Source organism: Ursus americanus, chromosome 10 (assembly GCF_024610735.1).
Source record: "Ursus americanus isolate L20-20 chromosome 10, mUrsAme1.1.p, whole genome shotgun sequence".
Lineage (NCBI taxonomy): Eukaryota > Metazoa > Chordata > Mammalia > Carnivora > Ursidae > Ursus > Ursus americanus.
In genome coordinates, this window is record NC_142136.1 from 35523030 (window position 1) to 35550495 (window position 27466).

At 32.9% G+C, this 27466-nt stretch overlaps 1 protein-coding gene across 1 annotated transcript in view; it reads left to right on the forward strand.

The window, feature by feature from the left end:
- Positions 1–3772: 3772 nt before the first annotated feature.
- KLHL1 (kelch like family member 1) overlaps positions 3773–27466 on the forward strand; it is a 231920-nt gene continuing 208226 nt past the window's right edge. Inside the window, exons 1-2 of the mRNA XM_045811015.2 lie at positions 3773–3951; positions 14888–15024. Of these exons, the coding sequence (XP_045666971.1) occupies positions 3809–3951; positions 14888–15024 (280 nt within the window). The 5' untranslated portion in view covers positions 3773–3808. The remainder of the gene's footprint in view (positions 3952–14887; positions 15025–27466) is intronic.

Sequence of the window (27466 nt, forward strand, 5' to 3'; positions counted from 1 at the left end):
GTGCTACCTTGAGAATAATTAGCTTTAAATAAATCTTGTCAAATTCTATTTGTTTGATTTGCTGTCTGTCGTCTCACCAAACTCTAAAGCTGTATTACTCTATTTCTTTCACTATTTCCTCTAATATCATGTCCACCACAACTTGAGTGACTTGTAGATAAACTACTACACTGAATTCTTTTCTTGCTAACATTTCCCAGGCTATGAAAATCTTAGTGAGGTATAAAACTTTCTGCCCTCAGTATGTTATTTGACTTGTAGGAAATTAAGATAAGGATCTGAATGTAGTCTTTATCTCCAACCCCCTTTAAGCCTATCTGGAGCTATTCTGCAGGAATGTCTCTAGTATCTTGATTTTAGGACCCTATCCATGCAGTCTGGTACCAGACCAGAAACATCAGGATCTCAATGGGGCAGTTTTGATTTATTTGGCAACCTGCGCTCCTGACTTCATTCTCCACAATTACCTGTAACCCAATAATAATATGTTCATTCTAGATATAAAAGTCCATCCCTCTGTTCATTTTGTGACTTTTCTGTTCAATGTGTTAATGTATAGAAGAATGTTATTGCCACATATGCCTGAGCCTGAATTCCTAAAACATACACTGGGAAATGACCATATTCTGGGGTTCTAATTTGCAAATTTGTGAAAGGCAAACATATGGTACAGCAAAATTTCTATTAGTTTTAAATATTTAAAGGAAAACTGGTAAAGTCTGATGAAAGTAACCATATTGTGTAGACAAATATTGTAGATAACAGAGAACACACATAATTTTAATGGATTTGGATTTGTTAACTTGTCTGCAGTTCTTTTGAATTTTCTGTGTGCACAAACATGTCTTCCGGCAATAATAGCAGGTATATATGTATTTTTTGGTCTAACTCTAATGGGCTTTATTTCTTTTTTCCCTTGTTTACATTACATTGGAAAGACCCTCCAGAAAAATGTTGACTAGAGGTAGTAGTAACGAAATTCATTTTTCGTCTCAAGGAAGAAAGGTTTCCATTAAATATGTTAGCTATATGAATGAATTAGGTTGTTCTATATGATTAAAATGTGTTCCTTAATTAGGTACAACTTACTTGTGATGGATTATTCATTTGATACACTTCTTTTTTACATGTATATATATAAAAAATTCAAAAAATTTTTCAAAATATAATGAGGGGAGTGGGAGAGGCAAAGGGAGAGGGAGAAAGAATCTTAAGCAGGCTCCATGCCCAGTGTGGAGCCCAATGCAGGGCTCAATCTCATGACACTAAGATCATGACCTGAGCCAAAATCAAGAATCTGATGCTTAACCAACTGAGCCACCTAGGAGCCCCATATATACATTTATTTTTTACATACAGTTTTGTATTTAGTTGCTAGTATTTTGCTTAGGATTTTTGCAAATATGTTTAGAAGAGAGAATGGCCATTAGTTTTCTTTCATTGTAACATCCTTTCCAAGTTTTGTTTCCATGTTATATTTGCCTCGTTAAATTAGTTGGAGAAAAAGTTCTCTGTTTCTGTTTTCTGGCAACTTTTAAGAAAGTCTTTTTCTTTTTTCTTTCTTCCTCTCCCCCCCACCCCCGCCAGTTTTGTATTGGTTTTACTGCCATGTGTAGTTTTGTGTTATCATGGATGGATACTGAATCTTGAATCTTTGTCTTGATGTCTTTAACATAGTTTTGAAAAGCCTTTGCCATTGTGTCTTCAGATGGCTTTTGCTCTATCATGTTTCTCCCCTGTTTTGAAGACTACGATTATATAGTATAATTTCTTACCCTGTTTCATTTGTTTCAGAAACTATTGTTTTTATCTTTTTTATCTCCATATTTTAGTTTCAATATTTTCTATTTATTTTTCAGCTTATGTTTGCCTCACCTGCATGCATTCTGCAAGTTCAGTTCCTCTATCAAAATTTTAAGTTAAATTGTTATATTTCCACTTGATTTTTTCATATAACCTAATATTCTTGAAACTCTCCAGCTTGTCATCTATATTAAAATATGGTAATGACTGTTATTTTCACATCTATAATTGTGATCCTTCTATTCAGAGATACATCTGTAGCACCTCAGAGCCTGTTTCTATTACCTGTTTTTCTCCCTAGGTCTAGTTTATTTATAGACCTGCTTTTTTTTTTACCTTAATGTCAAGCACTACATACATGCATAAGAAATCAGAGTTTCTATGAGGTCATCTTTTTCTAAAGGTTTTTATTTTATTGGTACATCACCTCAGTGCACTCAGAGACTTCACCAATTCAGACCTAGGTTTCTGTCTTTGTATTATCTTGTCAATTTCCATTTCCCTTGACTCCTAGGATAGAGCCCTTCAGGGAGTTCAACTGAGACCCTGTGTATTTACCAGAGTCCCTCATTCTTGCTGGTCCTTGAATTCAAATTTTTATCTTTCAAACTCTATTTAACTCCCCAATCTCCAATAAGCCATTTTCTGCTTGTCTAGCAGTACTTAGGAATCACAAATACCTCTGGGGGAAAGTGGTGGCACAATGACAGCCTTTCCCAAACTTTCCTCCTTTATGACCCCTCATCTGTCTCTCATGTTCTGGCTACCTTTGGAGCCCATAATCCCAAAATCCATCTTTTTGCCCAAGTCCCATGATACTGTTAGCTATTCCATTAAGCTGAGTTTCTCAGATTCTCACCCTATGCTGCTTATAATTAATACCTCTAGAGGGAAAGAAAAAGTGTAGAATTTTGAGCTGACTTCCATGAGTCTTTATTCTAAGATCTTGGTCTTTCAAGTCCTGGTTGTCTTAGTAGTTATTATTAAATTCATGTAGTTATTTTGATATTATATATAACATTTTTTCTGGTGTTCTTGGTGAGGGGTTTAGTCAGCTACAAGCTATTGTCCTATAATTGGAAGCAGAATTCTCCGTACTTTCCATCTTGAAATAAGCTATTTCATTATTATTGTTAAAAACTAATTCATTTTCATTTTTAAATTATTACAAGGACTTAATTAGCACAGCATCAGAATATTTCATTGGGTCTTCTGGGCCTATTGTGCATATTTTGAGAGTCCTCTCCTTAATATGGAGTATGGTATTTTAAAGCCTTCATTGTGAAACAGTCTATGATATTAATAGATGTGATAGCCAAACTTAAATACCATGGATTTTTCAACATTTTTAAGTTTATCACATATGCATTCATATATATGGTTAAAATATTTGTTAGTATTGAGCTACTACATTTTGTATATATTTTTTTAATTAGTTGGGTATGGAATATGAAACTCAACAATTTACTTTCAAATTTATTGCCAATCTTTTTTACAAACCAAGTTTCATAATTTCTCATCATGAAAATCACCTACTTCGGTAAAGGAACGTTTACTATAACCTCAGAGGAATCATAATTTAGAATAGTATAATTAGATGATCTACCTCAATTTCAAATGAATTAAATTAACATTTTATTAGTAATCAATTTTAGAAGAGGCATGTCAGTAATTTACTATTTCTGTTACTTTTTCAGGTTTTTTAACTTAATGTCCTACTAAATATAGATAACCTACCTTTTAAATCATTTTAAAACTAGAAAAAAGATAATTAACAATTCATTTATTGCTTCCTAGAGCAAATTATTTCACCCAAAGTAGATTTTTCTGACTTTTATTAATAATGATTAACATAAGGAGACATGCACTGATTTTCCCTATAAATATAACTCTAAAACTCTGTGCATTGTTTTGGACAATTCATAGAACTTTATAAACACCATCTTTTTTGTGTGTGATTTGTAGGCTGACAGCAGCTAGCCATTCATTGACACCTCAAAGTGATATGGACTCCAGTAGCTCTGAAGAATTCTATCAGGCTGTTCACCATGCTGAGCAAACCTTCAGAAAAATGGAAAGTTACTTGAAACAACAGCAACTCTGTGATGTTATTCTGATTGTCGGGAACCGAAAGATACCTGCACACAGGTATAGTCATCTGTCTTTGTTGGATACGTGCATCCATATGTTTAGAAGTGATAGTCTGGTGTGTAGAATGCAAATCTATGATTGGAGAACTAAGAATCCATTTTTTGTGTTTGGTACAATAAAACATTATTAATGGGTACTGGGATTTGAATTTCATATACTTTTCACGTGCCATGGAATATATTCATCCTTTGATTTTTCCCACCATTAGAAATGTCAAATCTGTTCTTAGCTTGTGGGCTGTGCAATAGGCGGCAGGCCAGACTTGGTCCATGGGCCATGGTTTGCTGATCCCTGTGTTAAAGAACGCAAGATTTCAAGCCTTTGATTCATGGAAGAAAGAAAAGGGTTCAAATGCAATTCGAGATGTTTTGATTTTGATATTTTGTTGTGAATTTCCAAGTATTTTATCATATAATATATATGATATGTGTGATAGTTCATTATAAAAATATTGTGTTTGTGTGTTTCCATGTGTTTATCCATTAAGTAATTGTTATGCTCTCAAATGTTGTCAGGCTCAGAGATTAGATGATCAAAAAACTGTGAATGAAAGTTAAGATTTTCCAATAAGAACAGCGGGAATAACTTTATATTCCATCTATTAACACATGTTTTATAGTGCTATGATTTAAATGCAAAAAACAAAAGATGAAGCATACAGGTAAATTTGCAGAATTTGAAATTGTAATATAAAGGTATCCTAATAAGCTTTGTCAAATAATCATAGCTAAATCTATAGTAGTTGAGAATCCACATTTTTAAGGGAGCTTGCATTATTTTTCTTTTACTCTTTGTTTCTTTTGGGGGGAGAATTATAATGCCATTTTAAGTAATCTCTTTCGATAAATAAAGTAAATATAAATACTTCAAAAATAAAACTTCCTCTACCTAGGGTTGATAAATAGTCCATTTTATGAGATTCGTGATCACACTAAGATGAAATCCATTTTGACTTAGGAGAATGTACCTAAGATCTGAAAGGAAATATATGTTTCTGCCAAAATTAAAAGGAAATTAGGTTATCTTGGGTATATAGTATTTGTTTCAACTAGGAAATTCAAAGTATTTCATGTTGACATCTTTATTTTCCATTTATTAATTTTTGAAAAATTTGTAACATACTAACATTATTCTTAGGGTCCAATATATTTGAAAGCTAATACACTTTTAAACATTCCTTATATATTTATGATTTATAATTCTAAGTTACATGAACTAAACATCTAGTTATTTTGTGCATGAATTTCTTATCAGTTTACTTACGAAAATTCATTAAATTTGATGTTGTGTTTTTACTTGTTTTTCTATTTTTTATTTTGAAATTGTAATTGAGAAAAGAATTTTAATTTAATTTTGATACTTATTATTTTATTATTTTAAATAGTTGAATATATAGGCAAATAGCCTTAGGGTACCTTGATGTATGTTGTTTAATACTATTATTGCTAATGAATTGGTAGAAAGGGTAAGTTATCAACATATAAAAAATATTTTCAATGTACTCCTCTTTCCTGTATTTTTAATTTAAATTTTATTATTTAGAAAATATATATGTAAGTGCTGACTATTAAAAACATTCCTGAAGAATTAAGCTATATTTCTACTATGACAGCAATATTAAAATATGAAAGTGAATTTGATACACTAGAAATGCATAGGAGGGAACATTTAACATTGAATAACTAATGTAGGTCTGGTAGGGTTCAAAATATCAGCTAACTATAGCAACAATTTTAATAATATAGTATTCATATGCATTTTCAGGTATTTCTATGACATGGCATTATTATTGGCAAGAAAGCCATTAACAAATAGTCATTATTATTGAGATATTCAGTGTTGTAATATGTGTGGCAAATATGTAAATTATCCTGAACTATCATCTAAATAACATCTAGATAAAATTCTATTGTAAGAGGTATTCTTAATTTGAGAGTGTAACTAAATTTACTTCATTTAACTTATAAACTGGTTAAATAATTATGTGTATATTATATATATGTATATGTGTGTGTTTAAGAAGATAAAGGGACTCAATCAACTCAAAAGTATATTAGCACATCAAATGCTCATTAATATTTTAAAAGAGCAGTGTTTCATGTCATTTACATAGTCTTATTTTATAGCTTTATATTTGTAGTAATTTAATATTTCTCATTTGAAGAAATTTTAACCAATGTACTGAGAAATTCACCCATGTTAATTATATTCTATATCGTTTTCTTTGTTACTTTTTAAATCTAGATTGTTAATATTATTTTCTAAATAATTTTATTATACAAGTTATTTTATAAGAATCCAGATGACTAAGAAATAAAATTGCTTGTTGCTTTAAATTATTCTAAAACATTTCATACATATCACTCTGAACATTTAAATATTTTGTATAGGTAGCAGATATTAAAGCAAGTAATTATTGTCAACCATCTATATTTTCCTTAAATGTGACAAGAAAATTTTAGCCTAAGGCTGTCTGCTAAATTCATGCAAATAAGGATTTATATTTTCTTTACACCATGACTTAAGACTTTAGTACTATCTATTTTATAAGTAATTTATATAATAGTGATTCTAAGTTAAACATACATCAACAAATATGTGGGAAAACATTTATGGGGCACTGGAAAAAGGCAAGTGTGGTTTTTAGTAATTGCCAATACATTGAACATCCTTATTTACACTTTTTGCACAGTAAAGTGATAGTAATTAATGCAAGATTAGCTCTTTACTTTAAACAAATAATCATCTTAGCACTAGTAACATGAGAATGGATTTTGAAGTTATTTTGTTATAATTTGATTAGCGCAGAAGAATATTGCCTTTGGGCAAAATATATATGATGTTACCATCATTAGCACTGGAACATGGGGCTATTATAATAATTTCAAATAATGAAAAAAGAAACAATTTACATTAAGATCTACTGCTCCTTCAGGAAAGAAACTGAATGCTGATCTTATAAGCATTCACTAAATATCCATTCATAAAGTCATGTATATTTAATTTCTTATTATTATCTCATCATTCAAAACTTTCAAATCAATCCCTACTTAAACTAATAGATTATGACTGTTAAAGGGCTCTCTATAAAACCCTTTGTTTTTGTTCTAGTTATATTGTATATATGTTTTAACTTGATATAACTGGGAGAGGGGAAGATAAGAGAAGCTGAAAAACCTTTGTTTCACTTGTTTCCCCATCATTTAGGTATCATTTTAATGTCCTCCTTATACCTACTACTAATATTCAGCAGTACATCAAGCATCTTTCCTTGCATAAAACAAATGTATATCAAACATGTATGCCTTGGTCTATTCCCTGTGGATGATGTAAAGGGATTATAAAACATGACACTTTTCCACACGAAGTTTGCAATAATCTTGAGGAGGAAAGAATAACCCATAGGACAATTAAGAAAATTGTAATAGTGATTATATATTACATTATAATTGCAATAAAAATATATGGTTTTGATTCCAAATGCAAGAGATAATCAAATAAGGAAATGAGCGGTTTTTCAGAGAAATTGTCTTTGCAGTCAGCCTCGTGGAAAAAAAACAAGTGTGTTATTTTAGATACTGAGAATAATAGGGAAAAAATAGAGAAGTAAAGAATTTGTGAAAATTATGAGATACTGGCTTAGTTAAAGTGGAGTCATTGTATTGGAAATCCTGGGAAATTAAACTGTAAAAGTAGGACAAGAATGATTATGACAGATTTTGAAAACCAGTAGAGAAATTCGGATTTGAAATCATATGCAAAATTAGAAGTTCATGTAAGTTCCTGAAGAGGGGAGTAGCATAGTTAAGTCAATAATAAAAATAATGCTAGTTAACATTCACTGTGTTGGTTATGTGCCAGGCCTTGTTGGAATATACTAATCCATTTTGTCCTAAAAAGGAAGGAAATCCTTATTTTCCCCACCCATTTCTTACAGAGTAGAAAATGGAGAAATGGAGAAATTAAGACATTCACCCAAGTTATTAAGAGGTAGAAACAGAATTCAAACCCAGGCAGTTCTGTAGAAATAATGTATTAACAACTACAATAGACTGCCTATCATAATTTGCAAAGATAACTCTGAAAAATGGGACCACTTTAGAAAATGTTTAAAAAATGGGCCAGCAAAAGCGAGTTAATGGTCTAGGAAGCTGTTAGAGTTAATCCAGGCATGAACTGAGTACTATGTAAGCATAGAGAAAGGAATGAAGTGAGAAATATTTTGGAGAACCATGTCATAAGTAAGTTTTCCTGGAACTAGAGCTGGAGACTGGAATTCAAGTATGTGTGGTTTATTAAAAAGCGTCCTCAGAAGAAAGGGAAAAGGATAGGGCAGAGGCAGGAGCAAATCAAAGTTGTAGCCATCCGCTAGAGCCGCGCTTCATCTTTAACTCCAAGAAGCTCTGGAGCATGACTTGCTGCAGAGTTAGTCATACTTTGAAGAAATAAACAGCATTTTACACTCTGCTTTTATTATTCATTGCCATTAGGCCCACTCACAGGTGACAGTAGGGGAAGGTTGTGGTGGTCAGGGGATGAGGTAAGAGGAGCAGAACACATAAACTCTCAGGGAGGCAGCTCCTATTGGGCCAAGTGGGGATTCAAGGGAAGGGATAGCTGGGACAAGTTAGAGGATATCACTGGCACGGGGGGCATAGTTGTGCCTCAGAAAGCGGGTCTGGCTAGAGTAACCACAAAGTCCAATTCAAAAGGATGGATTTTGTGTCATATTCGAGATAGGCAATGAAAGAGAAAGAGACATAAATAATGAACTACTCTGAAAGTTCAATACATTGGTGGTGCACCCATTAGTAACAGAGAAGTAAAAATGAAAAAAAAGAATCTCACAGGGAAGACTGAGTTTAGTTTAGAGCATCCTGAAATACTACTGGGCTATTTGGTGAGCAGTTTCTGTAGGCATTCAAAATACATGGCAAGATTTAAAACCACCATCATGGTAATAATTAAGGCCATGCTCAAGGATGATTCTGAAACAGTAAGTGTTAGAGGGAAAAATTTAGAGGTCTGAGAAAAAACCTAGAGCAATGAGAGGGTCAAGAAGTAAGAGTAGAGAGGGAAGTCAATGAATCAGAGGTAAGCTGAGATAACAAAGTCTGTACTGCCTTAGCTAAAAAGGGATTTAAAGAAGAGGAGGAGGTCAATAATGTCAAACACTGCCAATAAATTGGAGTAGGGCTAGAAAAGTTTAATAGATTTGGAAGGAAATAAACTTGTGATGACCTCAATGAGAGATTTTCCAGAATGGCTGCATGCATTCACATATTTATGCATTTTCTGCTCTTGCTTCCCTTGCATTAATAGTATTTATATATGTACATATAAAGATATTACTTTCTGTTATGCATTAAATTCCTCCTCCAAAATCTAATTCCCATCTCATGTGTCACTTAACCTAAATGCAGTATAAACTTGTTTGCGCTTCCATTACTGAATGAAAGAATAGAACATACTTTGTATGTTATAGTTGTTTGAGAAGATTTCATGTAATTAAGATTGAATTCTACAGGTTACATATTTTCCTCTATATGGCTGTCTCCCTGTTACAAATAAAGCCTTTCTGTGTGTGAGATTAAACTGGTTAACTTTATATCAATATACTTCTTGTGCTCTAGGAATGATATATATCTCTCTGGTTTATGACAGCTTATTTTCATAGCATATAATGTTATATTTAGTTCTTTTTGATAAAACTGAATTTGACACTGTTCTAATTGGTGTGTAATAAATATTTGAAGATATCTCTATCTTCATTTTGTCAAATTTTGAGGATATAAAGAAATAACATGTTTAGTTACTAATGGCTCAATTATATGTGTAACAAATTCATAACTTTAAATATGGAACATATTTCCACCCTAGGCATTAATATTAATAGGATAGCTAAAATCATGGATCCCATAAAGTACCCTTTAAATGCATAAAATTTATATTGAGTTAAACTTTTTTTTTCAGTTAAAAAAAGGAATGTCTCTCTTTGTTGAAGTTAGCTTTTACCACACCCTTCACTTATAGAGAAATAAGATATAAAGCAGATAAAATTACAAAATAAATAATTGAAAAAGAATATCTCTGGATTTGAAAACTATGAAAACTTTTAGATAACAATGCCCTGTGTTGACCTTTATTCTTCATTTTCCCCTTACAATGTTCTTAAAAAGAAAAGTGCATCCTGTGGCCCCTGGGTGATGCAATTGGTTAAGCATCTGACTCTTGGTTTTGGCTCAGGTCCTGATCTCAGGGTCGTAAGATTGAGCCCCATGTCAGGCTTTGCGCTCAGTGTGGAGTCGGCTTCGGACTCTCCCTCCCTCTCCCTCTGCCCCTCCCCTTGCACACTCTCTTTTGGTGTCTAAAAGAAATAAATAAATCTTTAAAGAGAAAAAAAAAGAAAAGTGCATCCAAAGTTTACCCTTGTTTAGCTTAAAGATGTAAGCATCATATTTGGTTCTTTTGACATATCCCCCATCCCTTTTTGAGCATTTCCTCACTTTCTAGAACAAAAGATGTTCCAGGCTTGTTTCTTGCTTTCCCTGTTTCAGCCCTGTGGTCTGTTCTTTTTCCAAGGATCCCTTAATGTACATACACTTGTACACACAAGTACACACAGTATTTCTATTTTTTTAAATTAAGAACTGTAAATTTACACTGACATGTCTGATTTCAATCCAGTGTCATAGTATTTATTTTAGTCTCCATTTCCATATTTGTAATTCCATTTCCCATTAATGAGTAACCTTTCTCTGGTGATCTTCAAGAATGTACTAAATTTCCTCTAACCTATTTTAAACAGAAAGAAGTTTCAGAATTTCTAATGTAAACAACTATGAAAAACACACCTCTTAACAACAATGCACTTTTTTTTTACAGTTCTCTATTTCTTTGAAATCAGAATATATCGTCAAAAATTTTACTCAGTGTTTTTGAAATTTCTATTTCCACTTAGGATTTTCTGGTTTTTATTTATTTATTTATTTTAGAGAGAGTGAAAGAGCATAAGCAGGGGAAGGAAGAGAGACACACTGACTCTAGCTGAGTACAGAGCCCGATGCAGGCTTGATCATGACCTAAGCCGAAATCAAAAGTTGGACACCCAGCCCACTGAATGACCCAAGCGACCCTCCATTTAGGATTTTTAAGTACATGAAAAATCTTCATTCCCCTTAAAATGACAATAAATCATCAGAAAATGAAGTATTTATACCTTTTCTTTAACGCTGTCAGAAACCTGTGGCATAAACAGGAAAAAAATTAAATAACTAAAAATGAGAATGACACTCCCTTCTTAGCCTCAACTTTTTTTTTTTTTTTTTTTTTTTTTTAATAATGACCATTATACAACTGAAAGTTGCAATACAGGGGGAAAAAACAGAAGAATGTAATCCATTGTCAAGAGTGAAATCAGTCAGTGGAAACCAACCTAGAGATGATCCAGGTGCTAAAATTATCAGGAAAGGGCATTAAACAACTATGAAAAATAAAATATTGGTAGGAAAAGATGAATATAATGAATTAAGCAATGGGAATATTAAGAGAGATTTGGAAAAATTCAAGCGACTACAATTCATCTACGGTAAAACACAGAGTAGAAAAAGGTTAAAAGAAAATGAACTAAGACCCAACAACCTGTGAGGTTCTGTCAATTACTGAAACGTGTATGTAATTAGAGTCCTAGAAAGAGAGAGTGAATTGGATGAAAAAAAAATAGGAATTATTTGCAGGTAACTTTCTAAATTTGATCAAAAAAGATCCATCCACTGCTCTAGGAAGCTCAGAAAACCATAATCAGAGGAAATTCCAAGTAACCACACGTAAGCATATCATTGTCAAACTGCTAAAATCCTAAGATAAAGAGGGGAAAAAAGTAACAAAGAGATATAAAGGACATAGTAATTCAGGAAAACAATTATAAGAATGAGAGCTGATTTTCTGTTAGAGACATTGGAGCCTAGATTATAATAGAATATTACTTTTTTAGTCCCAAAGGCTAGAATTCTATATCAAGTGAAAATAACTTTTTAAAGATATTTTCAATGCAGCTAAATAAAGACCTTTTTAGATAAATGAAAACTGGGAGAATTTATTGTCGTCAGACCTGCAGTACAAGAAATACTAAAGAAATTTCTTCCAGTTGAAGGGTATTGATACCAGATAGAAGTCTACTTCTTCAGGAATGAGTAGAGCCCCAGAAAAGGTGAAGAAGGAGATAAATATAAAATAAATTTTTACTTTCACATATATGTTCTTCTTTTAAAAAATTCTTGATTGATCAGGATTCAGTAAGCTGAATTATGCTGTTGTAAGGCTCTAATAATATTCATGAAGTAGTATACTTTTATTTGATGATACTCTTACTAGTTAAAGATCAATATTGTTATCTCTAGATGGAATCAGCAAACTTCTGTGCAGGGGCAAAATCTGGTGTGTGGCTTATTTTGTATAGATCATGAGCTAAAAGTTATTTTTGCATTTTTAATCAATTGAACTTTTTTTTTGAAAGGGAAGTATATGACAGACTATATATATATATATATATATATATATATATATATATATATACATATTTTAGGCATATATAATATGTAATATCTGCCTCTTTACAGAAAAAGAAATATTCTTTTTTTTTTTTTTTTAAGATTTTATTTATTTATTCGACAGATATAGAGACAGCCAGCGAGAGAGGGAACACAAGCAGGGGGAGTGGGAGAGGAAGAAGCAGGCTCATAGCAGAGGAGCCTGATGTGGGGCTCGATCCCACAACACCGGGATCACGCCCTGAGCCGAAGGCAGACGCTTAACTGCTGTGCCACCCAGGCGCCCCAAAAAAGAAATATTCTGATCCTTACTCAAGAACAACCACTTAAAGAAATACATTAATCTATATGCAAAAAAGATGTAGTTATAATGTTAAGGAATGAGACTTTTTTAAAAAAGACAATGAAAAGATTCACCCAAAAGAACAAATAGAGAATATACATATGTAGAATTAAAGCTAAACATAATTTTATCTAAATTAATATATATCAATAAATTTTAGAATGGAGATAAAATTGATAAATTTTTAAAATGTGAAATGCAAAAGTTGATAATGAAGAAATAGAGCACAAAAATAAGCCATGTAGTTTATTAAATAATTAAAATGCGATCATGTCACCTTTTCTCAAAATAGTCAAACCAAGATATTTTTTCAGGTTAGTTCTGGAACACCTTAAGGGAAAAATTAATTGCTTTTTTCTTTAAGTCATTATACAAAATTAAAAAGAGTTGAAGATGCCACCTCATTTTATGAAGCTATATATTAATTCAAAAGTCAGAAAAGAAAATACAACAAAAGAAAATTATAGGTTCATCTCTCTTGTGATTATAAATAGAAAATCCTAAAGATAATTTTGATTGAGATAAAAGGCCTTTTATGAATTTTAACACCCATATATTTTAACAGTGGTTAGCAAAGCTAGAAATTAAAGGGGTCTTTCTGACATGGTAAAGGTTACATACCAATACAATCAGCAAATATCTTACTAAAAGGAGAATCTTCAGATGTGTTCCTTTGAAGATAGAGAAAAACACAAATTTTCTCCCCCCCTGGCACAGTGACTGTTCAACACTGGAACACTGGAAGTCCTGGATGAGGTTTTAAGAAAATAAAAAGAAAAAGAGTTATAGAAAATAAACAGTAAAGCAAAATGAGATTATTTGCAGGTGATATAATCATCTACCTAGGAAAAAAAAAAAATAGCAGAGTCCAAAGAACTAGTAAGATAATTCAGTAAGTGTGCCAGATAAAACATGGATTTATGATAGTTTCAACTAATGAATTTTAAACCAAAAAACCAACAAAAAATATAATTTTTTAAGAAGTTACTGCACATAATGCCAACAAAACTGTAAAGTATGAAGAAATCAACCAAAAATATACAAGCCAATTTTAGGGAAAACTTCAAAATTTGAATAGAAAGCAGACAGGATATCCTGAATACATAGAGAAATATTTTGTACTTTTGTGTTAGATGATTTTATATTATAAATATACCAACAATCACCAAAAATAAAATCAGAAATTCAGTGCATCTTTAATTAAAATTCCATTTAACTTATTCGAAGAACTTAACAAACTTACTTTAAACTTTATATGAAGAATAAAACTTCACTAATAGTTAAAAAAAAAAGATGGAGGACTTGCCTCATATGGTTATAAAGACATATTTAGATTCACAATATTAAAACGAATATTATATTGTCACAAGAAGAGGCAAATAAGCAAAAACCAATAAGAATCTCAGAGACAGGTAAGTTTAGATTCAGGACTCAAATTCTTAATATAGATGCACCATTAATTCAGTGGGAGATAATCAGAGTCTTTAGTAGATAGTGTGGTAAAAAGTGAGTATATAGACAGAAATAAAATCGGATTCCTATCCAAAAGGATGGGAGAACTAAGTGTGAGAGAAAAAAATATGTATTTAAAATCATAGGAGAATGTTCTGTGACCAAAGGTGGAACAAAATTTCCTAACTCAGTTTTGAAAAGTACAATCTATAAGGTAATAAACAGATTGATAGATAGATGATAGATGGATACAAAAATACATAGATGATAGGTAGATAGATACAGTACCTCTATACTGCATTCTTTTTTTTTTTTTTTAAGATTTATTTATTTATTTTAGACAGAGAGAGAGAGAGAGAGAGAGAGAGAGAGCAGGGTGGGAGGGGCACAGAGAGTCTTAAGCAGACTCCACACTGAGTGTAGAGCTGACACAGGGCTCCATCTCATGACCCTGAGATCATGACCTGAGCAGAAACCAAGAGTCAGACGCTAAACTGACTGAGCCACCCAGGTGCCGCTGTGCTGCATTCTTATTGACACTTAGCATTTGCTACTTTACATTTATGTAAAGTATTTATGACTCTTTCAGGCTTGTTCTGAGCTCAGTCTCCGACTATTTTGCTGCCATGTTTACAAGTGACGTTTGTGAAGCCAAGCAAGAGGAGATCAAGATGGAAGGCATAGACCCCAATGCCCTCTGGGACCTTGTCCAATTTGCATATACAGGTACAGTAAAAGAATTATAGCTTTGTTGATGTCTTGTGAATTTTAGAATTTGAATATAAAATTTAAAGCTTAAAAAGTACTTAGTTTGTATCTTTTACTTTCTCAGTTGAATGATTATCTAACAGGGAAAAATCAGACTACCTTTTCATTTGTCACAGAGTCACAAATGTATATATGTAACATATACCCTATTCTCTTCTACAAGTTCTTAATAAGCTTATAAAAATAAATAGTCAATGGAATGAGCTTGGGAGACGACCAAAGACGTTATTAATTATCAAATAAGAATTTTTTAATGTCCATTAAAAAATAAGAATTTTTTAATGTCCCTAGAAAGGGAAATAGACTCTTATATTCTTTCCTTTAGGAAAGTATGGGTTGAAATAACTCTTTTCTCCTTAAAATGTATCACTTTAATATTGAAATCTTCACAGAACATTTAATGTGGACTTAACAAACTTAGCTGAAAAGGACAATGAAGATACTTAGAGTTATGGAAATGACTACTTTTTGAGGCTTTTTCTTCCTGATCTACTATGTTGACATTTTCTAATGGCCTTTGCACTGTGTTATATTTAGTGCATTCAAATAAGTTTGCCAATTTAGCAAACATTTATTGAATGTTTCTCAGTGTACAAGTATCAGCTGTGTCTCTGGAGAATAAACTCATGAATAAGATGTCTTAGCCTTCCAGAAGCTCATGGTCCAAGTGGAAAAGAATTAGATGAGGGAATAAATACTGATATAATGTGACACATTAAGAGAATTAGAAGGCATAAAACCGCTGTTCTAAACATTAGCAGGGCTCACATTCATTTAAAACATTTTAATAATTTTCAAAATTATTGTGGTAAGGGGAGACATTATGATAAAATCTTGTGATAGAAGCAAAGGTAGATAGTATGAATTGAAGTTACATATGTATATATACATATATATATATATGTATATATATATATATATATATTTTTTTTTTTCTTTTCAAAATGGCACGTGGCTCATTTTGCCTGAACTCTCAATGATGGTATGAAATAGGAAAAAAGGTAGGCTAGGGCCTGATTATCAAAGCAGCAGGACCCTGGTTTAAGGAGCTATGTTTTTGCGGCATATCTGGTTACTGGGAAACAAGAGATGGTGTTGTGAAGTAGAATTAAAAGGCTATGGGACTAGTGGGAATCTGCCTTTCTGAGGGAGGGTTTGGCTTCTCATAGAGGGGAGTTTGCTAATGTAACATTTAATCAGTAAACGAAGCCTCTTTGTAAAGAAAAATGCTTGCGCTCTGGGTGCTGCATCTCAAAGTAGCAATGTAATGGACAGACGTACACATCTCCCAGTCTCAGTTTGTTTTTTTTTTTTTAATTTCTTAATGTTTTAAAAAAGATTTATTTATTTATTTTAAAGAGAGCGAGAGCATGTGCACACGCAATGTGAGTTCCCGTGCAGGGAGGAGGGGCAGAGAGAGAGGGAGAATTTCAGGCTGACTCCCCAGTGAGCATGGAGCCCTAAGGAGCTGGATCTCACAACCCTGAGATCATGACTTGAGCCAAAATCAAGGGTCGGGCACTTAACCAACTGAGCCACTTCAGAGCCCCTGCCTCAGGTATCTTTAAATTATATTTTGTCCAAGCAAATATTACGCTGAACAAAGGTAAGGGAGTAAACAAGTATGTATTCAAGGCTGTTGCAATAGGGGAGAGAGACAAAATTCAGTCTTTATTTAATTCTGCTGAAACAAAGGGAGGGAGAGATTTTTAAGTGCTAGGATGAGAGAACACAGACCATCTGTGTTTGCCGTTTGGCTTTACCTAAAGGAAAAGTAAACTTTTTCCTGTCTTTGTGACATAATGTAGCTTTACAATTTAGAGCAAGGCACCCACTCAAATTATACTTCTATACTCCCACAAAAACTGAGAGTTAGGGGTACTCTCGTCCTTGAAGCTGACATTTCAAAGAGAATGCTTCCAGGTCCTTGAGAACAAGATTCCTGGGTTGTAAAACTGGCAAAAAGGCTTTAAATATTACTTACATCTCAAAGGGGTGGAGAAAGAATTTATAATTACAAGTTTTCTGAAGTAAATGCTCTGAGAAAAGGGAGAACAAAGATCTAAAGTTCGGGAAGTAGCCTGTTTGTTTCTTAGTCAAACCGAAGGACCATTAAAACCATGTTAGTCAATTTCAATCTGATTACAACCTGAAATTGTAACATAAAGGATCTTTGGCCTCGGAGCCAAGAGAGAGCAAACATAACCAGTTTATTGTTTCCTTGAAAGGGAAGAATCATGAAGCTTACATTTTAGGGATCTTTCTAGCAACAGAAGGGTTTAAATCCAACCCTTACAGTCTCCATGGCCTGGCAACTTTGCATTTCTCTTGTTTAAAACTAGGTCAGAAGACACTCATCATCATCCAGCACAAAGTTGAAAGGTGTTTCAAAGCTCCCTGCTGAACGTAATGACCCAGATTTGCTCAGCTTTAGGGAGGGCAGACAGGATACAAAGTTGCCTTTCAATTGCCACTGCTACTTTGGCCTTTGGTACAACAACCATAGCTCCCTGGTGGTTGATAAATTTCTCATTGTTAGTTTATAGAAATATTGGATGAGCAAATAATTTACAAGCTAATATTGGGAGAATTGGGGGCATAAGATAAAATACCTTGTCTTTTGATATAACAAAATATAACAATAGAAGAGATAAGTTATGATCAATGACAGAAAGGGAATAATAGGACTTATCTGCATATGTGTCCATGTAGGTACTCTGAGACTTTTCTTGTTAGTAGGCTAAAAAAATTCATAACAGAAGAGAGAAAAAATGAATGAGCAGTAAAGACACATAAAGGGTCAGCTATTTGGTAATATTTCCTTAAATTTTGAGGTTTGAGTGGCTTTGGAGAAATTAAGGAGGATCCACTCTATAAAGAATTGATAGTTAACTATTAGCTGTAGAAGTAAAGTGTTCAGTAGAGATACATAAGATCGATTTAAAATGATTTAAAGATAAAAATTTCCATGAGATCTGGAAAGTCTGTAAGGTTTGAAAGAACCATGTGTAGCTAATTTATGTCATTAATGTAGAAATTGAGGAAAAGAATGAAAGGGTGAAGTAGCTTGCAATAAATTTTTGACTAAGATAAGCTTCAGTGATTATAGTGTTTAATAATCTTTGATTTGAAGAACAAGGAATTATCCCTTAAAGAATTTCAGGTAGTAAAATTTGCACATGGTAAGTCATGGGTGACATCCTCCCTGTCTACCTCTCTTTTCTCCTACTGTAGCAAATTAGAGTAAGAAAAAGTGGGACCAGGGGCCTGGTAGAACTTCAGTAAGAATGAAGGCAAGTATTTATAGATTAGGAAGAGTGATCTGGGGATCCAGGAGGTGGCTGCAGTGGTGGTAACAGCTCAAAGGGAATATGAATATTTTTAAAGGAAAAACATAATAATAAAGAGGTTAATACTAGCAATATGTAAGATGGTTTTCTTTAGAAAACCAGTAAGGTCTTTGCTTTAACAAAATGAAATGGTTTTAGAAGCATAAAGGATTAAGATACAGCAATAAAAATGATGTCTAATTATTACAGTATCAAAATTAGCTTCTTTACTTAAAAGGCACCATTAGGTCAATTTTTTTTTTTTTTTCCACACATTGTCATAGCTCAGGAGTGGAAAGGAAATGAAAGTTTACACTGATGTTAGAAATAATTGTATATCTAATATGAGGTTCTTATCAATTTTCTAAATTCTTAATTAGCTGTTTAAGTAGTTCAAAATTTCTTTTTAAAACTTTTCATTGGATTTTCTTTATGGTTTTTAACCAAGAAATCTGAGTATGATCTTAGCTATTCATAGACAGCAAAAGGTGCAGAATCAGTAGTGCATGTTATAAAATGGTACCCTTTTATAATTGGTGCTTTACATTTAAAGTCTGAATTCTTAGTTATAATCCAAAGGATACATAATTATAAGACGTGTATTAGTTTTTCAAAAATCAAACCATAATTCAGCTAACAATATTTAAACACATTGCATGAAGAGAGTCACACTAGGAACTAGAGGATAAAATACAAATTAAGACTGGATGCATACAGGTTAATATAACATAAACCTTTAAACAAATTAGGTAATGAATAAAATTATTAGAACAGGGCATAGTGAAAAAGCTCTTTACTTTTGTTTTCAAAAGCAGTAAGATCTATGTACCACTCTCCGCTTTATGACATTCTCAGTTGTATAGTGTCAAATACTTAAAAAGAGCTTTTTGAATATTTTCCTACATATAATGGAGCCTCTGTTCTGTAATTTTACTCATCTAGAAAAGAGACCTGAGATAGTATTGGTTGAATCTGTAGTAAAGCCTGCGATTTGAATCATGAAGTCAAGGCTTTTCTGGAGTAATTCTATAGAACATACTCAGAAGCATAGACTCAGAGAAGAAAATATATATATATATATTTACAGTTTCTCATCATTCTACTTTCATATTACTTAGAAAGTTAGAGATGCATAGAACTATAGAAATTCCATCCCTTATGTTATAAATTTTATAGACGAACATTTTTCTTATGGCTAAGTATGTGGTGCAAACCAGAGGCACCAAAACTATTTTTTTTAAGAATTACATATTTGATATTTCAAATAAGCACTGACAAAATCATCCAAGACAAATCAGAACTTTGTTGGTCTCTTTTGAATTAATATGAGGGGACAGGTTTTTTTTTCCCCCCATCATTTAACAACCTCTGAAGTTCTTCAGGCAGCCCATCAAAGAAATAAGGTAACCTGACAAAGATCAATAGTAAGACACGGAATCTGTTACGAGAATGAAACATCAGAACACACATTTAATGGCATTTTCTCTACCGAATCAATGTCCTTTTGTAAAGTTACCAGTTATGGTGGAGTTCCGTGGAGTGGCTTGTGACTATTTTGCCCTCAGAGTAGTTTGGGTAGCTTATATGGACAACCATATTGCTATATAGTGCCTTACTGTAGGTTTGGGTCACACTTCTCCCAGTCTTACTGCCAGTTCCCCGCACAAGGCAATGGTGCCTAACAATCTCGGCACATTAATATCTAATAGTCCTTGTCCTGTAAATGCACTGAATGCCTTTCCAGTTTTACTAGATGCCTACTATGTGCTATGCCCAGTGATGGGCTCTGGCAGACAATATACTTCATTACACACATCTTCTGCCTTTAAGGGACTTCAGAGTTTAGGGTATAAAATAACTAACTTTTGTTGACTTCTTTTGGTATGAACATACATTTGATAGATGCAGTCTAATATTTCTTCATTAGAGAATGGTATAAAGCAAATTTTGAAGGCTATTACATTGGTTGTGTGTGTATGTAAATAAATATATGAAGATATACATACACACACCACACACACATGCACATATATATATTTATTTGTATTCATATATATATATACATATATATATATATATACTACTCAACTCTAAGAAAGGAAAATAATAATGCCTAAATAAATGAACTAATAAAATTTTGTGGATTTAGCATCATATATATATATATATATATGTATATATATATATATATATTTCACTATTTCAGTTCTGGACAAAAATTGATGATCACATTGTGAAAATAAAAGAGGAAATGTAATATATTTGAAAAGGATTATCTGGAGCTCACTATATTTTAATGTTGCTTTCAGGTTGATAGAAATTTCCTTCTGTTTATCTTTTACATAGTCCCTCCTATCCGGGCATACTTGAAAATATACTGTGTTCATTGATGCATAAGGAAATAGAGTTCTAACAAATGTGGGAGATGGGATTTCAGGGTTACTAGCAAAGTGTCAGGTCCTGTAGAGAACTGATAAGGACACGCTTTAAATAAAAGAAGCTGTCCATCTAGCAGTGGTATTAAGAAGAGAGGTAGGAAATTAAACTGCCAAATGGCAAACCTTTAATCATACTGAAGAGTTAACTTCCTTATTAAAAAAAAAAAAAAAAAAGGTTTGTGTGCCACTGAAGTTAATTAAAGTCTTGGTACATGCTAACAAAAGTTAAGATAGCTTCTGCTTACTGCCAAACATTTGAACGAAATAAATACACACACACAGGAGCCGAGATGTTTAATGTTCTGCTTTAATATTAAAAAAATATACATCAATATAGTCAGCCTGGAGTGAATATTCTAAATTCCCCTCAGAATTTTTTATTGTAATTAAAAGTAAATTATTGTTTCATTTTTATTACTGGTTTAATTCAAGTGGTATGAATTATGCAAGCACATTAGCAGAATATTAGTTTTAAAGTTAGAACTTTTACTAGATGGAAAATCTCTGTTCTCAACTTAAGAAATTGAGTCTTTAAAGACTGGCTTTATCTATTATTATTACCCATTAATTAAATATGTTGATTTAGTAATTTCCATAGGATGCTGAAATAATCTATATATTCAGTAAAAAAAAAAAGTAAAAATAATAAAAATAAAAATAAATCAACTATGTATTGCCAGCCTACTTCTACCTTTCCATTATCCCAAGAACCTTTATTTGCGTGTGTGTGTGTATAACAATGAATAATATAAACTAATTTGGGAGAAATTATTGTATCAAAATAGATAATAAAAATTATGTATATTTTCTGAATATTTTATAACATTTTGTTATTGTTACTGAACTGCATCTTGGCTTCATGCTATGGGATTTCATAGACAAATTGAAAAAGAAATTGATATGTGAAACTTAATATTTACTAGTGGTAGAGGAAAGGTTATATCTCTTCTGCCCTGTAATTCATATTTACTTTCTGGGTGCCCAAGTAAGGAAAATCTCCCAGTTCTCATCTTATAATAAACTTTGTTTTCTTAAAAAATCTGCTTGGATTTTATTTTATTGTTACTCAAAATCTTTTAATTGTTTACATTTTCCTTTGGGTACGAGGAATTGGATAGGGAACCTGTTTACATGTCCTTTGAGTCCCACGTTTTGCTTCGGATCCTAGGAAGGCCGGTGCTGAATCCTGTGGCTCTATGGGATGTGTGTATTTTTGTGCATGAATCTTATATTTGACTATTTTCTCAGCGTACTTTATCTTCACTTTAATCCCAAAATATCTGCACACTTGATTTTGTTGTACTTGCTGGGTAGTATGTAGAATTTCACATCAGAAACATGTGGGGTTTTCTTTGGCCTTCACCAGGACTAATATTCAACCAAAACTCACTGAGATGTGTCAGCCCGGTATTCATTCAGATTGTTGGGCATTTATTCTAATTGGCATGTACTTATTTCTTACTTCTCAAGTATTTTGATTATATACCTTGTTCTCCCCCATTTTACACTTAGAGATCTTGGTCAACTTACTTAGCTTTATAGAGTCTTAATATTACTCATCTCTAAGAAAGGAAAATAATAATGCCTGAGTAAACGAACTAATGAAATTATGTGGGTTTAGCATAATGCTTAGCATGTTGTAAGCACTCAATTATGATGATTATTTGTAATGGATGTTTTTATAAGTTCCATCAAATCCTTTTCACAATCCATTATAAAAAATGAAACTAGAGACAAAACTGGGGAGGGAATCATCACTTTGTCAACATTTATTAATTTTGAATCTGATTTATTATATGTGTTAGTATTATAGTATGAATGCTAATTTGTATGTATAATTTGGTATACGTTTTTAGTGATACATTTTTTAAACCACCTATTTGTGATTTTTGCCTTATGTATTTTAATTATGTTTTATCACGTATTACATTCATTATTTTAACATATCTTATCTCATTCCACACAGTAATATTCTGAGATGGGCAACTAGTCAAATCTTATTGTCAGTTACAAAAATGAAAATACTTTGATATAGAGGGCAAGAAAATTCCATGGATGGGAAAGCATGACCAGTTTTCCCAATGGCATTTCAATGTCCTTTCTGCTAGATCTGAAGTTATTCAACCTTCCGTCCAATTAATATGAGAGGGAATGCTGCTTATGTGTACTTATGTTATTACCACCTTCCATTTTCCTGGTACCAACTGCCATCAAATATATTTTTTTCTTACAATTAACTTCCTTTTCCACAAAATCATGAATAACCTGAGGAAAGTATGTAGATGCTACAAATGGATAGTTGTTTGAGATCGATCATAGCACTATAGCACTGATCGTCCTCAGGCTTGGACATTGACAATTTCATAACCTTGCAAATTTAAGTCTAATTTTATTTTGTTATTTTTATGTAAATAAGAAGAATTATAAGAAACACTACATGTTTAACATTTAACATTTTCTGGATGTTTTACACACATCCGTGTTACTTCTCATAACATTCAGCTTTATCGTGCAGTTGGGAAAAATGTAGCACCAACTTGTTTCTGAAGCACCAGCTGTATTTTTGAACAATACATATCTTTAAAAATACTACCTTAGTTGTGTTTTGACTATTTCTCAATACTTTGCATTTAAAATTTGATAGAGGTGATTCTTTCTGCAGATAGTATGTGGTGGAAAAAACAACTAAAACAATAAACAAGCAAAAACAAGCAAATAAAACAATCCAGTCACTGCCCCCTTCTGAAGACTTCCAGAAATCACCATTTTGCCTGGTTTGCCACCTTCATTCAGGAGAGACTTCCCCTTCATGTTGGAAACAGGAAATTCATAAAGAGAACTCTAAGAACTTTGATTTTAAATGTTTTGTCTACCTCAGATAAAGGATGGTAAGGGCTACCCAACAGGGAAGACATTTTAACCAGAAGTTATGGTATGCTCAAGACATCCTAAAGGAATACCTTGATCTCAGACTCCTTTAGACTGTGTGCTTAAGCTTTCTTAGACACATTATATCTGTATTGTAGTACTCTCGTACTCCTCTGCCACAGAAAATACTCCACTAAATGACATTCGTGAGAGTCTGATAGGCTCGTCCAGTCTTTTCTTCTTCTCTGGAGAAATGTTTGGATGTGTGTGTGTGTGTGTGGTGGGGAGTGGGGGGGGGATTAGAGGGGTACTGCAGAATAAAATATTAATAAAGAAAATCTAGACGAGTAATGGAAGTTCAGTCTTGTGAGAAGAATTGTAAAAATCACTTTAACATATAACATTTTCATTTCTGATTCATTCATGTCTGCAAATTGTAAATAATACTTTGCATTATATGTCATTAATTTTTTTTAAGATTTTATTTATTTATTTGACACAGAGAGAGAGACAGCCAGTGAGAGAGGGAACACAAGCAGGGGAGTGGGAGAGGAAGAAGCTGGCTTCCACGGGAGCAGGGAGACCGGCGTGGGGCTCGATCCCAGAATGTGGGATCAGGCCCTGGGCCGAAGGCAGACGCTTAATGACTGAGCCACCCAGACACCCCTGTCATTAATTATTTTGATGTGTTTTCCTGGACTATATAGTCTACTTTCTGATAAATGGGCATTTTAATAGGACATTTTAAAATTTTTGACAAATTATTATTTTACTTATCAAGTTAAGTGAAAGAAAATATATTTAGGACCTGAAGCACTAACCTCATTTTTTATGTATCTAATTTAAATTTGCCATGTCACAAAATGGGTCCCACGTTCAAAATGGCATCAAAGTAAAATACATTAAGAGAGGGAAATAAGGTATCAATAATGTATAGGGTACTGTTTTGACGTGTATTAGAGAGTTAACTGTATATTCCTCCAATAACACTTTGTAACTATTTTGAGGCTAAGAAATATTGATTATGATTATGGGCTGTTAGATGTGAAGATTTCAAGAAAAATATAATGCTTATAGTCAGAAAATGAAAGTGGTAAATCTCTGAAAATGATCTAAATGTTGGCAGAAAGGGAGTAAGATAATATATTAAGCATATTTTGAGAGCCAAGATAGTGCTCCAAAGAAAATTATCTGTTAAGCAAACAAATGTAAAAACATCTGGCAACTCAGAAGCCTGGGAGTACAGAGGAAGTGGGTAGTACGGCGTCCTGCACAGGTGGGATGGTAGAACTCTCAACCTGGGCAGATTGCCAGATGATAACATATCAAAACCGTAGCCTTTTTTATTTCCATGTCACAGCCATCCCAAGTTAGTGCATAAAAATTTTAAGCATCCCAAGATGGAACAACTTTGTAGATAACTTCAATTCAACCTAGTTCTATAAGAACATACTTCTCCACAATGTTACTGTAAAATCTGTCCAGTGAGAAGGTGTATTTTCTTTTACTTACCCCTTTCAATCTCTCCTGTGTTTTACTGACTGAAGTAGAACAATAAAGGAAGAACAAATATAAAAAGTCATTTACAGAAGCCACAAGACTGCTTTGGTCTTAATTTTGTGCCAAAGTATCTATGATGTATAAGGCTTTGAAATTCAAGTAAAAAAGACCTGAAAGAGGCGTTCACATTCAAATCCACAACACCCTGGTATGATTTACACTATAAGAGTCTTAAGATTCTCTTTGTATTCATAGAAATTACACACCAATTTGTTTTAGCTTCTCAGGCATCAAGGTAAAGAAAGAAGCATAATCAGTTATAAAATAAAAGCAAGGATTTTGCTCAATATAAACAGATTTCTAATATTGAAATCTGAGAAGAATATTTTTGAATACTTGAGTACTTGTAAAACACTGTATGATGTACTTCAGATATCCTCACTAATATGCCAAAAGTGGATATAATAATGAATTATAGATCTATTTCTTCTGTTGGCTAATTCAAATTCAAATGATATTGCCCGGACACACAGATTACTAATAATTTCATGCATCAAACAATAAAATATTAAAATCCAGGGATAAAACTCAGTTGGGTTGAAAGTACCTTTAATTTAAAGAGATTGGTATTGGGATGCCTGGGTGGTTTAGTCTGTTCAGCTCCGGACTCTTGATTTCTGCTCAGGTCATGGTCTCAGGGTCATGAGGTTGGGCTCCGTGCCACCTGTGGAGCCTCCTTAAGATTCTCTGTCTCCCTCTGCCTCTGCCCCTCCGCCCACCCTCCCCCTCTGCTCTCTCTCTCTCTAGAGAGAGATTGGTGTTACTGAACTCCAAAGAACATGTTCCTAAAATATCAAATTCTGAAATGGCCAAATGAGCATATTTGTGGTATGTTTGATCTACGAGTTGACAAATTATGTTACTTACAGTAGAAGTTTGGATAACTTGTATAACCATGAGTTGATCCTTTTTATTTTTTATTTTTCTCACAACCAAAATTTCCTTGAGTATTGAGTGACAGCCTGTGTTACACTAAACACTATAGCAAGTACTGGGAGTAAAAAAAAAAAATCTATGTGCTTTATTAAGGACAGAGTTATAAGCTATGATATACTGAAAATAAGGTTAAAGTCAAGTTGGTTAAACACCTTGTATGAATGTGGGTCAAGGAATGTTCAGAAAAAGTCAAGATTATTCTCAGCAAACAATTTCTTTTCTTTCCAAATGATAGATATGTGAGAAAACTAGATTTAAAACAATTTAGGTAAATGAGAACTACTGAAATTGTTAGTACTGACCTGATACCCATTGGACTTTTTGAAGAAAAAGGTGTGCAGGTAGAATTACAAAAATGATGGCCTTTATTATTACAACTACCTTTTCACTGGTCCTTGCATAGATATTTCCCTGACTTTTCTAACAGCGAGCCCTTTAACTCTGAGATATATGTAGTGCTCAAAAAACATAAACCATGCTTTTCTTATGGCTGGAATCCATGTAAGACATTGTTTATTAATAAACTCTAAGGTGATAGAATTTTCCAGGCATAGCTTGTCATTCTGTTTTCTAAAACTGATTTGCAATGAGGATTTTCTTCCCAATGAGAGGTCGAAAGAGGGACCAGGGAGCCTGGTGGTAATATTAGAATAAGGAATAATTCGATGATAGCAAAAGTCCCAAGTGCAGTAAAAATCACTTTCTTTTGGTAACTGTTAAGAAAACTTGTAAGCCTACTAAAAATAATAAAATGATGTAAACCAAAATTTTCTTAACTCTCCTGCCTTTTTTTGAAACACTCAAAAAAATGTAGGAATTAGTTGATATAAATAAATTTTAAGTAAATAAATAACCAAGAATATACAAATCTCTCATGCAGAATTCCACATCATTTATGTAATTAATCTGCACTCAAGGAAATAGAGCATAACGCCCCATTCCTTAAGTGTGGCTGTGCATAGGGACCTCCTTCCAGAAAGCACAGTATGGAAAAGGAGATAAAAGGGTAATTTTACAGTGGAGAAACCTGACAAACACTACCTCTACTGTGGGGAAACCTGATTGTGTGGAGGCCAGAGGCACAGGTGGTGAAAGAATTCACCCAACACAGAACAAAGGAGATAGAAGTTTATTGAATAATAATAAGAAGAATTAAAAAAAAAAAAAAGAAGTTAACTGAATACACTTTAAGGGAGCAGAGGGCAGGACTGCAAGTGAGACTGCCTGGAGGCAGTGGTGGGGGATTTTAAGTTAAGAAAGGAAAGGTGA